The 16,556-nt window shown below is 38.4% G+C and overlaps 1 protein-coding gene across 43 annotated transcripts in view; it reads right to left on the bottom strand.

Moving 5' to 3' along the window:
• Positions 1-16,556, bottom strand: part of ANK2 (ankyrin 2) — a 318,537-nt gene that overhangs the window by 90,161 nt on the left and 211,820 nt on the right. For 36 of the 43 annotated variants that reach the window (XM_073892120.1, XM_073892130.1, XM_025874074.2 and 33 more), the window contains 6 exons: positions 14,350-14,547; positions 11,311-11,409; positions 10,698-10,796; positions 5,315-5,512; positions 1,946-2,044; positions 1,147-1,245 (listed from right to left, as the gene is read on the bottom strand). In XM_073892120.1, the coding sequence (XP_073748221.1) occupies positions 1,147-1,245; positions 1,946-2,044; positions 5,315-5,512; positions 10,698-10,796; positions 11,311-11,409; positions 14,350-14,547 (792 nt within the window). The remainder of the gene's footprint in view (positions 1-1,146; positions 1,246-1,945; positions 2,045-5,314; positions 5,513-10,697; positions 10,797-11,310; positions 11,410-14,349; positions 14,548-16,556) is intronic. The other 7 variants (XM_073892149.1, XM_073892151.1, XM_073892142.1 and 4 more) reach the window with 1 other exon arrangement.

The raw sequence follows: 16,556 nt of genomic DNA, 5'->3' as shown, positions 1-16,556 counted from the left end.
TCGGGATAGATGAGATTTAAATAAGTAAAAGAGCCTCGTAGGAGGGTAAAACAGGAAAATATTGAGTTGGGAGAAAGTGAAGCACGAATAGGCTAGTTCAGTTGTAGGGAAGTTATGAAGTGGTCATCTGGCAACCTACATTACATCAGGTCACATTACAGAGGCTCAAAATCCTGGAAAAGGATGACTAGATCAGAGAACTCCTGACAGATAAGATTTTGGGTATAGTGAGTTGACGTTAATGACCTGTAGTGATGTGGAAGTTAGAGCAGTGTACACAGTAACAGTTAAGACCTTTGGCCCTGAGCCAGACTGTCTGGATTGGAATTCCAATTCTTCCAACTAATACTTTGTGACCTTAGATAAGTTATTTAAGTTCACTATGTAAAACAGAGATGGTAATAGCACCTGACTATGAGGTTATTTAAGGATTAAATGATTTAATATATATAGTCCTATATGATGTATATGTGACTCCTAGCATGCACTTAATAAATATTAGCTTTAAAATTTTAAAAATGAGAGGCGCCTGGGTGGCTCAGTCAGTTGGGCGCCAGACTCTTGATTTTGGCTCCAGTCATGATCTCAGGGCCCTGGGATCACACCCCACATTGGGCTCCGCACTCATCAGGGTGTCTGCTTGAGATTCTCTCTCCCCTTTTGCCCCTCCCCACACTCACATGCTCACTCCCACATGCTCCCTCTCAAATAAATAAATATTTATTTATTTTATTTAAGAATGAAAGGCACAGAGTCTCAGCTGCCTGTCTATAGTTCCTCATACAGAAGGAGGGGATTTCAGGAAGGGGAACCAAGGCCTTGAAACAACATAAAGAACTGGCTAGAATATAAAAGTGTTCTATCTAGCAGGCTTCTTTTTTTCTGTAGTAAATTGTTAACTGAATAAGAGCTACTTAAGCTCTATAATAAAAGTAGTTCTGAAGCTAAGCTACATGGCTGACAGAGGCTCTGAGAATGAAAAGTCTCAAACACCTGCACAAAACTATACTGCTTATTCAAAGTCACTTTAGAAGAACTAAGAAGGAAAAAAGATACATTTGTAGCTATGGTGAGCTAGTGAAGTATTCATATGGCTGAACCTCTTTGCTTATAGAAAATGAAAATGAGTACAAGGATTTTATTTACCTTGGTTTTTGCGTTGACGTTTGCACCCTGCTTCAGAAGAAAGTTGACCATTTTCACATTTCCATAGTGACAGGCCACAATTAAAGGGGTGTAACCAAGCTATAACAAATACATAAATATATAAATAAATAAATGCATACTTACTCTAGCAGTTAATACTCAAAGGGAGAGGGATTAGGTAGAATCTCAGTAATGGTAGGAAGGGTAAAGATTCTATTCCACTGTATAAATAGTACTGAGCAGATTATCTACACTTCCTGTGGATACAAATATGGACAGAAGCAGATCCCTGAGCACAACGAACTTAACACCAGCAAAGGAAATCAGACATGTGTATGACTTCATCTGACAAAGAACAAATAACTGAATCTGGAAATAGAGAAGAAAAACTGAGTCTGATGGGAGGATCTGAAGGAGATGCATGAAAATGTAGCTTTGGTGGGCTTGAAAACTTTAATGGCATAGAGAAGGAAAAGCCATTTTCAGGACCAAGGGTTGGAGGCAAGCAAATACAGGAAGAAAAGAGCAAGTCATCGGGACTGGCAAAGCAATAAGGGAGAGAGGCTGACTTAGCCAGCAAAATCAGAATCCTTTTATAAAGGGTCCTGATATCATGATCTCCATTGGACTTGATTGTGGCAAAAATGGAGAACGATTATAGATCTGTGAGTAAAAGAGAATCATAATTAATTCAGAATGGACTTTGGAGGAATGCTTGGACTGGGGGTGACCTGAATGGGGGCTACTGGGAGTCATCCAAGTCAGAATCTGTCACCATATTGAAAGTGATTCACTTTACCTTCGTGTGAGCATCCTGGTCAGCCCCGTGCTTGGTAAGAATGTCAGCAACATTCACTTTATCTTCCTGGGCTGCAAGGTGTAAAGACGTGAGTCCACTCTATAGAGAGAATGGAAGCAAATGGGTACATTTGAAGAAGAAAATATGTTTCATCATCTATAATAGCATGTCTTGAAAAAATCCTGGAAAATTCATAGCCTCTCCCTAGCACCTGCCAACTTTTGATCTCTAAAACAGACCCTCCAAGTTAATATGCCTCTCTAAGACATATTCTCTAAGTTAATCAACAAATTACGTTTTCTTTATTTGGGTACTTCTATTATGATATGAGAACTTTAAAATAACTCAGCTAATAAGCTTCCAAACAACATTCATTTCAAATCCATCTGTGCCTCCTGCTGAATCTATTTATTCCCTTAAATAATTAACCAACTACTACTTCTACTTTTTAACCATAGCAATAATCTATATTTTCATCAATAAAATGTCATATCAAGGTAAAAAACGTACAGAGTTACAGGAAACGAGTTCAGGACAGTTTTCTCCAGCACTCAAGGATAGTATACTATTTGGGGGGTTCCTCTAACTGCTAAATAAAAGTAACCCCATCATTTATATATAGCACCATAAACTGGCTAGTTTTATATAAAATGTTTGGCATTTATACATCAAGTAAATATTCTGATTAATTGTATATACAACTCAAATACAGTTAAGAACTAATACAAGATGGAAGCATGGAGAAAGGAGAGGGAACGGGTGCTTTCCTCAGTCAATGCCCCAATCTAGCAGCCTCACTACGTGTGCAAGTAGCTTCCAGCACACAAAACTGAAATTAAAAGAGTATCTTTAAAACCTAAATCATTTGTGTATTTAACAGGTGTTTTCTGAGAATCTTTCATATGCCAGGAGGTATTCTAGGTATCTGAATATATCAGTGAACAAACACTTCTTCCCTATATTCTAGCTAACAGTATATTCATACCCTCTGTTTCTCTCCCCCTGCTACTGCTCAAATACCCAGTATATTCATCCCTCCCTGTGCGTCCTGCAGCTAATACACTGAGTTAGCGAACTTAAGCTCTGAGTTGGCAACTCCCCCTTCCCCCACTCTCCCAATTCATGTCCAGAGAGATTCTACCAGCTCCCCTGACTGTGGCTTTGCAGATCTGCCTTTCCACAGTCAGCCAGGTTCTTCAAAATTCATGATCTCTAGCCAGGGATCTCTAGCCATATCTGATTCCAGATATGAATATAAATTAAAAATAGCACTTTTCAAAATAAATTAAAAACACTATCAGAAGCATCACATGATCAGTTTCATGAAACGTCTAGAATTTCATTGTACTCAAAATTTTCCTTGATTTGTTTATGGATTTCTTGTGTTTATTTTCAAGTGAAGATTTGTTTTTGACAGACAATAAACACTATCTGCCCCCTTCATATACTGATGCTAAATGAAGTATTCTACAACTGGTCTCAGTGAGAATATCCCCAGTAGGGGAAATGATCACCTGGATGGCATGATGTCAATGGCCACAAGAAAATCCATGCCCCAGACTTTAATGACAGCTGAGGCATTGAATTTCACCAAAAGCTTTAGCATGTTCATTTCTGTTAAAATGCAAATATCTTTTGGAGGAATAACTCTATCATTAGCTCTCACTGTACTTAAGAAAAAAAGATCCATGAGGACTTCTTTTTTTTTTTTTTTAAAGATTTTATTTATTTATTTGACAGAGAGAGACACAGCGAGAGAGGGAACACAAGCAGGGGGAGTGGGAGAAGGAGAAGCAGGCTTCCTGCAGAGCAGGGAGCCCGATGCAGGGCTCGATCCCAGGACCCTGGGATCATGACCTGAGCCGAAGGCAGACACTTAACGACTGAGCCACCCAGGCACCCTCATGAGGACTTCTGATAGAGAACAAAGGAGCGTATAAGGGCAAGGGATTTACTGGAATACTTCTGAGTGATAAAGACACAGAATAGGACTCTAGAGGCATTCAAGACAACCTTTTTCAAAACTATTTCTAAAGGAAATAATGCTACATAACCTATTGATAAACATTATTTTTTTTAAGATTTTATTTATTTGACAGAGAGAGACACAGCAAGAGGGGGAACACAAGCAGGGGGCGTGGGAGAGGGAGAAGCAGGCTTTCCGCAGAGCAGGGAGCCCGATGCGGGGCTCGATCCCAGGACCCAGGGATCATGACCTGAGCCGAAGGCAGACGCTTAATGACTGAGCCACCCAGGCGCCCCTGATAAACATTATTAAGACCAATTTACATATGAGTTTCCAAAAGCACTAATTAGCTCAACAGTGAGATGTAGAAAACACAGTACTTGTGTATTTGTGAAAAGCCCTAAGAAACTTAATTTTCACTAAACCCATACCTTGTGTTACAAAAAGCATTAAGAGTTGTAAGTGATGAGCTAACTTGTAAATATAGGCTTCAATTTTTAGTTTCTCAGAAGCTGACTCCAGTGGAGTACATAAAGTGTAAAATAGATAAACATTAAATAGGTAGGTAGGTAGGTAGGTTGAGTTGCAGATATATATGTAGAGAAAGAGGGAGATGTATAGACAGACATGTAATTGTAAAAATCCAAGTATTTCCATATTTGAATAATGTCTTTTCCCCCTATATTCCTAACTCTTACTCTATTATAGTTAATATGCTTGCCCACAAAGGCTGAAATGACTGAGGTTCTTTATTAAAAACATTGATTCTCTGGCCGCCACTACCAGAACCACCCAAACTAAGCTAAAGTTGGCTCAGAAATCTCTATTTTACTGAGTTCCCTGCATGCGTCCCTCCCCCAGCCCCCAGGTGCCTCTCATGCTCAGCTGGGCTGGAGAATGGCTTGGGTAGTGGCCATGGACCAACAGCTTAGAATCAGTTGTTTGGGCCAGAGCCCAGATGAACTGTCACCTCTCTCTCTGTGTATCTCTCTCACTCTCCCTCTCTCTGTCTGAAATTTAGAATTAAGACCAGCAGGTACTGTGGCAATCTGGACGGACTGCTTTAACTGCCGTGATGTTAACTCTTGGGAGCTATAGGGTCACCACTTTGGTCACATACACAATGAAACAGAGAAAGTAGATCTGTAGAGAGAGGTAAACGAAACTGACTTGCAGGGAAAAGTCAAGATTCAAAAATGTAGCCATACAGGCAGAGAGTCGGCCTCTTGCTTCCTTGTGGTTTTTATCTCATAAGGCTCTGACTGTTATTGTCCTTGAATTCTAGAAGTAATCTCTGTTTCCTTTTAATACATCCCCTCCTTCTGTTCCAAGTTATCTTTGATTGGTTTCTGTTTACATTCATCTGAGAGACTCTTGGCTAAAACAAGAGGCAAAAACAATACCTTGGTTGACATGTGGATATTGGCTCCCTTATCCAGAAGCAAGGTGACCATATCCGTGTGCCCCTCCTGTGAGGCCAGGTGGAGTGGGGTTACTCCTTGTTTTGTTACAATGTTAGTCTCTGCTCCATAGTTCAGGAGCGTGGAAGCTATCTGCATTTGATTCTTCTTGGCAGCAATATGTAAAGGAGTATAGCCATTCTGGAAAAAAAAATAAAACATATCTTGTAAGCTTAGCACTTGCCTTAATATATATCTCCAAAGGAAATAAGAATCTCTCATCAACAGAAAAGTTATAAAGTGAGTTTACAGTAAGTCCAAATTCTTACCCATTCCATGTTCCCATCTAACACCCAAATCTTTACAACCAATATCACAAGGCACCCATTCTATTGTCAGACAGGTGTAGACACAAAAGCCCCAAAGCTTAACAACTTCTTCTTACAACATTGGTTCTTTCCTGCAGAGCAACATAAAATAAGCCAGGTTCCTCTCCCACATGACTGTCCTTGACATACCTGGAGATGGTTTTCATATCTCCCTTTAGGCTTCTTTTCCAGGTTAAACTTCCCTGGTCCTTTAACTATTCCTGATAAAAGCCCCATTGCTAGACCTCTCCATTAAGGATGACCTGTTCTAGACTGAGTCTAGTTTGTCAATAGTGCTCTCGAATTGTGCGACCTGGAACTGAATGCTATACTTCAGACACAGTTTCAGTAGTACGGAATACAATGGAATTCTTTCTTTGATCTTGTTATAACACTCCTGCTATTATGCATCTGGGTGGATTGTACTTTTTATTCATTCGATAGCTATTTAGTAACTTGCGAGCATGTGCCAGGCAGTGTGCTAGGTATAGGGATACAGAGGTGAACAAGACACAATCCCTGTCTTTAAGGGGTTACATTCTAGTGGAAAATATATTAAGCAACAAAATTGGCTTATATCAATCCTGTGGCCTATTAAAATCCTAGATCTTCCACTTGTCTCTACAATCTGTGGGCTCAAAAGTAGAAATATGAGGCTACTAGTTTTATGTGGCAGTTTGTGGAGAGGACCAGAGGAATTCATACTTGGGTTACAAGAGCCAAACGTTAATCCTTATACTTAGTTAAAAGAAAAAACAAACAAGCAAACAGACCTCTAGAACAAATGTTAGTCTGGAACCTATACTGTTTCCTTTCCTTTTTCAAGTCTGGTAGAATTTTCCGTGAAAAACATGTAACAGAAATTTAAGAGTGGCCTTGCCATGAACTGTGATATAATGAAGGTAAAGACAGCATAACGATCAATTGCTTCTTGTGAATCTATCATAAGATAATTTTAGGTTATGTTATTTCCTGAAGTCTAACTGCAAAGGGTACCAAAAATTAAAAAGAGTTTTGAGAACCTAAATGTCTTTATATGTCATCATCAAATCTTGATCCTCAATGATCTGATCTGATCTATCTACTCTGCCCCCATTTCTCCAAGCAAAAATAAGCATCTTTCAGTTCAGATAAATGATATTTCTCTTTAAGCTGCTGAGGAAATTTGGCAGCTCTCCTTAGAAGCCTGTTCATGGTCTGATCATTGGTCCCAGATGCTCCAGGTGTTCTAGAACACTGCACTTGGACCATGGGCTCTATTAAATTAAAGAATACATAAATTTTTGTGGACCCTGTAAGTTTAGCATCTTTTTTTTTTTTTGCTATAGTGTTTTCTTCAGTCCAAATGTCCCCCATTCCTGCATGTGGGCTCTACCAAAGTTAGGTGAATCATCAGAGTAAATCTACCAAGGTTAGGAAGTCAGAGACTTACATGGAGGAGGACAGGAGTTTTTATCAAAACAACATACGAGATCGTTAAAAAGAGTGTCAATTTTGGCAATATAAGAGATCTGACTGTCCAGCAGATACTTGATCTACAAGATCTAAATAGCCCTCCTACTCCATATAGAGTGAAACTTTTTGGAACCAAATAACCACACACAGAAAAAAAATCCAGTGAAAACTAAGAAAAGCTTCTGGGCTCTGGTAGAAAGAAGCAAACAGGCTCTAGAGTTCAAGGGATTTTTGTCTGTGGCTAGGGCAGGTGGTTTCAGTGAATAGAGAGTCAAAAGTGGAGATGGGGGTATGCCTGCGTGGCTCAGTTGGTTAAGCATCTGCCTTCGGCTCTGGTCGTGATCCTGGGGTCCTGGGATCTAGCCCCCACATCGGGCTCCCTGCTCAGTGGGAAGTCTGCTTCTCCCTCTCCCTCTGCCCCTGCCCCCTGCTTGTGTTCTCTCTCTCTATCTCAAATAAATAAATAAAATCTTAAAAAAAAAAAGTGGAGATGGGGGTGGGGGTACAACCAACTGGAACCTCCTTGGAGTGGCCCCAGAACTGAAGACTCATGCTCATCAACAGGCTGGGGCAGATGAGTGGAAGATACTAGAAGAGCCTCCTGAACATCACTCTACTACGGATGTTGAAGTAGACATTGCTCTACCTGGTCTTATGGACTCTATGTGTGTACCTAAGAGTAAGGACCATACACTGTAGAGGCTAGAGATCAGGGCTATATTTGTCTTTTTGGGAAAACCATACAGATTATTTTATAATTTAGGTCCTCTCTCCCAAGTAGATTGAAAGTTCCTTGTGGGAGGAGAACAAAAGTTTTACTACACTCCTTTCTTTATACATAGTAAGAGTTCAAATAAAGTGTTGTTGGGTATTGATGAAATCTTTCATATCTATATTGAGAATGGCCAGCTTGGAGAGTTAATGAAAAAAATACTGGTATGTTAAAGAAGTAGGTATTTTTCTTCCATTGAAATAGTTGCTTAGTCTTCATTCTTTCATTTAAATGTATTGAGAATCCACATAATACTGTATGAGATAATTTAGGGATATGTAGATGAATATGATATGATTACTGTCCTCAAGTAGTTTATCATCTAGTAGGAAGAAAGACATCAAATAAATGCAGAACTGATGAGACTACTGAGAGAAGGATATAAAGGAGTAAGAATGATACGCATAATTATAAATATTTGCCCTCTTTTTTTTTTTTAAAGATTTTATTTATTTATTTGACAGAGAGAGACACAGCGAAAGAGGGAACACAAGCAGGGGGAGTGGGAGAGGGAGAAGCAGGCTTCCCGTGGAGCAGGGAGCCCGACGTGGGGCTCGATCCCAGGACCCTGGGATCATGACCTGAGCCGAAGGCAGATGCTTAACGACTGAGCCACCCAGGCGCCCCTGCCCTCCTCTTTTGATAGTTAAAATATTTTATTATTAGTGTATATTTGTACCAATAAAATATGCATGTATATGTACATGTATAAATGTATATATGTAGATATATATGTAGGTATGTTATAAAGTTATGTATATTTATATTGTATCATATATAATATATACAAAATATATGGTATTATGCAGAGTGTACTTTTTATATAGAATATCCCATTTTATTATATGTGTATATGTGTACTTTAAATAGCCTGGTGATGGGTATTAAAGGGCACGTTCTGCATGGAGCCCTGGGTGTTATATGCAAATAATGAATCATGGAACACTACATCAAAAACTAATGATGTAATGCATGGTGGTTAACATAACATAATAAAAATAAATAAATAGACACATGAGTACACATATACATATTTATATAATAGAAGTGGAATAATTCTCTCTCCGCTACTTTGGGACATAGTGGACCTGATGGTTAAGACTGCTGGTTCTAGGGGCGCCTGGGTGGCTCAGATGGTTAAGCGTCTGCCTTCGGCTCAGGTCATGATCCCAAGGTCCTGGGATCGAGTCCCACGTCGGGCTCCCTGCTCCTTGGGGGCCTGCTTCTCCCTCTGCCTCTCTCTCTCTCTCTCTCTCTGTCTTTCATGAATAAATAAATAAATAAAATCTTAAAAAAAAAAAAAAAAAGACTGCTAGTTCTAGGAGCACCTTGCTGGCTCAGGCAAAAGAACAGGTAACTTTTGATCTTAGGGTTGTGAGTTCGAGCCCCACACTGGGTGTAAAGATTACTAAAACACAACAAAACAAAACAAACTTAAAAAAAAAGTGCTGGTTCTAAAGTCAAATTGCTTGAGGTCAAATCTTAGCTCTATCACTTATCAGTCAAGTGACTTTGGATAAACAAATTAACCTATTCAAATCTCACTTTTTTATCTGTAAAATAAAATTATTATGACACCAATCTCATAGCATTATCATGACATTAAATGAGATAGTGCATGCAAAATGGTAGGTACAGTATTTGGTAAATGGGAGTTGTGCTGTTTTATTATGTCATCTAACATAGCATGAATATTTTCCTAACACAATAAATACTTTTTAAATAAATCCTGATAAAATATGTTTGAATTAATGAAAGATGCAATGATTATTTCATGTATTATGTGAGATTCATGATTTTCTGCACAATAAAGGGGCAACCCAAATAGAAATGCCCTGTCCGTTGGTACAAGTCTTTGTTGGCACTGTCTCAGAAATTGGTGATACATATACATCAAAAAGGAATTCCTAGTCTCGGAACTTAAAAGGATGTATATTAGAGTTAACATGGATGAAATACTTAAAGAAAAAAGAAACGAAGAGCCTTTCATATGCCATAATGAAAAAATTGAGGTCTAAAGGAATAAGCAAAAAAAAAAAAAAAAAAGGTTATGTTATGTCATAACATTCTGGTTATAGGGGAAAAGGAAAAACCTACTGCCTTTATTATGTTTCATTTCTCAAAATTCAAAACTTTAGTCTCCAAAACACTGCGTGTTAGCAGTAAAAGTCACCTCTACTGTTTTGTAGGCATATCGCCTTAATCTATGCTGACTTTTAAAAAATCTTAAAAGGCTTTGTGGAAATAACTGATAGAAAAAATAATAATAAAAAATAGTACCAAAGCTACTCTCACTAGGACTATTTGCAGTTATACCATACCATGTGTTTAAAGAACAATTCCCTAAAACAACATGGAAGGAGCTAGAGAGTATAATGCTAAGTGAAATCAGTCAGTCAGAAAAAGACAAATACCGTAAGATTTCACTCATATGTGGAATTTAAGAAACAAAACAAACAAGCAAAGGATAAAAAGAGAGAGAGACACACCAAGAAATAAACTCCTAACTCTAGAGAACAGACTGCTGGTAATGGAGGAGGGTGGGTGCGTGGGTGGGTGGGGAGGTAGGATGGTTGAAACAGGTGGTGGGGATTAAGAAGGGCACTTGTCATGATGAGCACCAGGTGATGTATGGAAGTGTTGAATCATTCTTTTGTACACCTGAAACTAATAAAAAATTGTAGGTTAACTATACTGGAATTAAAATTTAAAAAAATGAAAAAACAATTCCCATGTGCAGTCCGATTACAGTTGCACCCTATCTCTGCAAATCCTTTTCTGCGGTCCTCACCTTGGCCGTGGCATGAGGGGAAGCGCCCTTCTCCAGTAACAGCAGTGCTACCTTCTGGTTGTCATAATGAGCAGCAACGTGGAGGGGGGTAAGGCCGTTCTGTAAAGGGTGTGTTTAAATTCAGCATTAATAAATTAGCGTGAGCTGCCCTGAAGCTACCCAAAAGCATGGAAACTGGTATCGATTAAGTCCATGTTAATTAATTAATATGGTCAATAAAAAAATCAAATAAATACCTAATGATTTTCACATTAGAAACTTAGCTAAAACTGAATATGTCTGGTGGAGTGTACGTTGGCACAGGTTATCTGGATAGCCACCATGAATAAAGTCTGAAATGCTATGCAAGAATTACTACATTAACATTGCAAGGATTCTTCTAAATTTAGTGACAAGGACATACATTGAAGGCACAGCTCTAAATGCCTTCTACATTAGTGTGGATGTGGACAGGTCACGGGCAGATATCCCCCTCGTGTCTATCTGGCATAGTTTCATCAGTCGCCTTCATATACCTTTCAGAAGAGTGAGAAAAATATCTTGAAGTACAGATCTCCAAAGCTTCCAACCTGACTGAGTTACGTAACTGTCATGTATTAGTAAAACTCTTTACCTTCCCGGCAGAATCTGCGGCAGCGCGGCGTTGTAAGAGGAGTTTTGCCACATCCAGGCTTCCATACTTGGCTGCTACATGCAGGGGAGTAAAACCCTTCTGAAAATGCGAAGAAACAAAAGTAAAATGTAATCTTTATTTTTGTGAATCCTAACAAAATCTTTTTGTTTGTTAACATACGGAGCAAACTATGTTGAGTCTCTATTTGGGAAAAATATTAGAAGCATTAAATCTGTTAGCCATAAACAAGGACCAGAATAAAGAAGGAAATTTAACATGCAAGAGTTTGGCTTGATAGATTGAACAAAACAGATTTTATTTTAAGGGCTTGCAAACTGAAATTTGACTTTATAGGTTTGAGATTTATAAAGGCCACTGGTGTCCCTAAAATGGTTCTCTTTAGTGATGGGGGGTGGGGGTGGGGAAAGCTTGTCTTTTTCCTGCCTCTAAAACTAATAGGATTCAGACAATAGCTGCCTTCTCTCCAATCCTTCTTTTTCTATCCTTTTTATAATACCTGAATTCCAAATTTCTTCATTTAAATTTTAAGATATTTCAGCAGCCATGGTAAAAAAAAAAATTACTGTGATTCAGTTGATTTGCATTTTCTGCAGAAATAGCAAGATAAATGGTCGACAGAGGGGAAAAAAAAAGCTCACTACTAAAAAGCACCTCCCATCCTGTTATCTAGCCCCTTTCCCAGAAGACCCACACTGTATAAAAGACCAATTCCTTTTGTAAAATACACTCTACTTCTGGCATAACGTTGAGCTGATTAACGTCAGACTTTTAAACACACCAGTGTAAAGCTTTTTTAAAAGAATGCTCTGTTACCCATGTTTATATGTGCAGATTCAATGTCTTGTGTGCCTAACTAATGTCATTCTCCGTCATTAGCTGTGTTACAAAAACAGCCAAGTCCCTGGACTCAGATCTCAAGGATGGCACGGTTCCTACACCATGATCTCAAATCCATCCTCTTGGCTAGACAGTCTAACCACATGCTCTTCTGGCACTAAAGTGAGAGTGGGAGAGTTCTAATGCTGACCGGGGCCTGTAAAACACACCAAGCAAATGTGCCTGGCGTAGGTGGTCTAAGGTATGGCTTATCCTTGGGACCACTGAAGCCCTCATCACAGTACAGAATTTCTCCCAAGAAACAATATTGCCCTTTCACAGTGTCACCACACGAATTATGTTTAATTAAGATGTTGCTTTTCTTTTCGCTTCTTTTTGAACATTTGGTACTAATCAGTCCTTGGAGGAGAGTGATTCTTTCACTTTCTCCAAATGTGGGACAAATATAGGAAGTATTTCCTCCTCTTGCATTAGTCTGTTTCAGCCAACATTTACGGTTAATGTTCTCCCTCTGCTCAATGTCCACAATGATTGGGGTGACACTCAGGATGAAGTAGAATTCTTTGAGAAAAAAAACACATGGTAAGGAAGAAAAAGAAATGCCTTGTCCTTAAAGTCCTGCTGGAATAGTGATCCAGCCCCTTTATAAATTTGGAACATATTATTAGACAAAACTACACAGAATCTTTACTGTAGAATCACAAAATAGGGGTTGGAAAGCATCTCTTGAGTCATACATCTTCCTTCTTCCCCTGTGTTAATTTCCTCAGGATTTCACTTACCCTCTGATATTTAGAAACACTCAAATAGCTTTAATGATGATGAGTCAACTATTCATCAGAACCCCAGTGAGTTCCACTATTGAACTGCTCAGTTTAATAGTTCCTTCCATTTAACCTCAGTACTTGACTATGGCTTTAGATATATCTTTTAAATCCTAAAAATCTTGGCAAGGTACTATGTTGTATTCTCTATTTCTGTACTTTACATATCTGAATTTATTTGTCACCTTCATCTGATGAGATGATCACCCAGTCTTTCTTGGGTTGTTGTTGTTATCACTATTACATTTGTTGCTTAGTTTCTGACTTAAAAAAAAAAAATGACTTCTAAAATCCTTTCAACTCTTCAGATTTCAGCATTTGAATAATTATCAGTTTCTTACATTAAAACATGTTTTATAGCCACAAGCAACCAGATTAAGTCATAATGGCTAGTGGGCCGTTCCTACTTCTAGGAGGACAGATGCCACAACATTCCTTGAGTTCATACTTCTCCCTCAGATGTAGTACTTATGACTATTTGCTATGAGTAAATTGAAAATGTCTTTTAAATAAGATGAATCACTGTTGTATTTATGGGAATTATTTTGCCTTGCAAACAATACTCTTGTTGTGGGCTTTAAACTTGTCTCATTTTTCTACTCTTCTGTATCCCTCCAATTTCTTTTCCTCTGATTAGCTGAGTGTGTTCATGTCACATCCAAGTAGTGAATTTCAAATAGAATGTATCAAGTGGAAAAAAAATTATTCTGCCCTAGCATGAAACTTTGAACATAAGTAAAATTCAGGCTGGTGTATACAAAGAATATACAACTAATAAAGTGCTTCTCTAGCTCAGCTCTATTTAGACACCGTAAATACCCAAGCAAGAATATAGCTGATAAATATTAGAGAGCAGAATGGGAATGACAGCGGATACCAGAGTTGGAAAAATGCAGAATCAAGTAAGGTGAACTTCTAGATAGTACTAAAACTCTTAGCAAATATAGTATTGCCAATTTAATGCAATTTTCTTTTCTTCGTTAGTAATACTAGTTCAATGTATTGGGGAACCTTCTATTTTTTCTCTTGGGAATACATTATAGATTTTCTAATGGAAAGAAAAGAGAAAGTAGCCCTTGCTCTATGGAAATAATCTTAGTTAAAAAAGCACCAGACACCTGTATTAGAAACAATACTACTTAGAAGGATGGAATGCAGCACTCATTATTGAAAATATTATATGGGATTTCAAAATCCCTTTTGATGATTTAGGAAATGAATCTAAAATATTCAAATAGAAAGAAGTAAGTCAGAGCCTAAAGAAGATCTACCCTTCTTGATACTGGGGATAGTAGAACAGAGGAAGCCTGACTAGGGATCCCTCTTAGTCCATGTTGTCATGGAGCCATCCCCTTACCTTGGTAGCTAAGGAGTGGGCTGCTCCTGCTTCCAAGAGGACTGATGCCACATCTACCTGGCCTTCCCTGGCAGAGATGTGCAGTGGCGTGTACCCATTTGTCGTGGCTGCATCTGGATGAGCCATATGTTGTAGAAGCAGCTGGACAATTTCTGTCTTACCCAGGCGAGAGGCAATGTGCAAAGGTGTCTGTTCCTCCTACAACTCAAGTCAAGTCAAAAATTAGTGCCAGAACAAGCCAGACTTCACTGATAACACATTTCACTCAGATGTTTCCTGACGTCTTCTTGGAATCTCTAGGAACCTCTACCCAAAAAGGAAATTATTACTACTCTGACCACGATTTACTTTATATTTTGTTATGGAGGTGACCTGTTTGGTCACAAAAATCTCTTAGATTTTCTTAGTAGTGTGTACTTCCATGAATTTGGTCATTGTTTCCTGGGCACACCAACATGTTACTCAACTGATTAAGGCCTCAGCCCTCACTTACGCTTAAATATAAACCAACTTGTGGTTCTGAATAAGAAAGAAATCTAGTCCAGAAGTACTAAGACCTAGATTCTCATCCAAAAGCTTTCACTAAGAGACGGTATTTATTCTGGGAACTGTATCAAGAGAGAAAGAATGAGGGATGCTGGGAAAACTGTTCTTACTCCACTCAAACAAGCCAAGGATAGAAATGCTGGTCATTTTCTTCAAGGAGAGACTGCAGATAAGATATTACAATCTGTTTTTTTTTTTTTTTAATGTTCTAGGAAACACTGCAGATGGTTCTGGGACTTGCATCCAGGATTTCAAGATGAAATGGAACTCCGGCAAGAAGCAAAGGGGGTTAAGTATTTGCCAAGTGCTTTCCATTTAGAAGTGCAGAGAGGACATAGCTGGTATAAGGAATAGGAAGGGTATGTTGGAAGAGGCTCAAGAAATCACCTGACTCTAATGTGTAGTCTGAAAATATTTTCATTTCAGTGTTGAGAGAACTAGGCCAAACCACTCTTTTATAAAAAGAAAATTGAGCATAACCTTAGTGATGAAAAAAAGGTATGTCTTTACAATGTGTTCAAGGGCATGTCATAATCAAAGTGAGGAAGGAAAAGCTGGGTCAGCTTTCTAAGCTAAGAATGAATGGAAAAAGGATATAATAGAGTGGGGAAGAGCTGTTCAAATAAATGTAGTATCTTAAAGTATAAGAAAGAAAGTATTCAGAGGGAGACACAGAAGGAGATGGAATAGCATTGTATGAATTTCAGGGTGGTGAGAAGTAAATAATAAATGACAATAACACAAGTGTTTTAGTAATAGAATTGGAATCTTTTTCAAAAATGCAATTTATAACCTTCCTTCATGTACAATGCATACTTAATCCTATTCTTACAAAAGACCCAAAAGGAAGGCATAAGATGTATTATTAGAGCATTTTCTGGAAAACGGAGGTTATTGGGAATTAAAGTGGTTCTCCAGGATTGTTCGAGGTCACCAGGCTATTAAAACAGGACTTGAATTCAGGCACTGGATTCCAAAGACATTCATTGGCCTATACATCCTACGGAAATAGACACAGTAAGTTGGCCATGGAGAAAACTAACAGAATGAGGTGACCCTCAATAGGAAAGGAGACTGACGACACTTCAGAAGATACAACTGTTCTCTGAAACACAGCAGAGAAGAAAATAGACAAATGGGGAAAATTAAATTACAAAGATAAACAGAGAACAAAACAACAATAAAAGAACTGAAGAACCTAAGAATAGCTATCATGAACATCTGTTACTTCTGGGTTTCCCTTCTTGCACATCTGCCCAGCACAATTTGATAGAGGCAGGTATCGCAAGTGACATAATCTAAAAGGTGTTCTTGATGAGTGAGCGGGAGACCTGGGGCAATGAAGGCACCTTCATCCAGAGCTCGTAGCAGCCAACTATTTGGTTAAATTATCAACTCTTGTCCTTTGGTTCTCAGACCCCAGAGCATTTAGGCACTTGATTTTGTTTGTTTGGTTTTGTTTTTAATTTTTTTAAGAAATAAACTGCCTTGCCTACTTTCTTCAACTTTTGGTATAGTCCTATCTGAAAGCAAAAAAGGGAAGAACAAACAAGTTTGGTTAGAAAGTCTTTCCACTGGTAACTAGAGATATAAGACCTTTTAAGGTTTGGGTAATTATTTCCCTGTTGAACTGCAAAAGTTGAATTTGCTGCTCCAAACTA

Source organism: Callorhinus ursinus, unplaced genomic scaffold (genome assembly GCF_003265705.2).
Source record: "Callorhinus ursinus isolate GAN/ISIS: 27379988/994484 unplaced genomic scaffold, GSC_fseal_2.0 scaffold4, whole genome shotgun sequence".
Classification (NCBI taxonomy): Eukaryota; Metazoa; Chordata; class Mammalia; order Carnivora; family Otariidae; genus Callorhinus; species Callorhinus ursinus.
The sequence above is the reverse complement of the archived record's forward strand: the minus strand, read 5'-3'. Positions and strand labels throughout refer to the sequence as shown.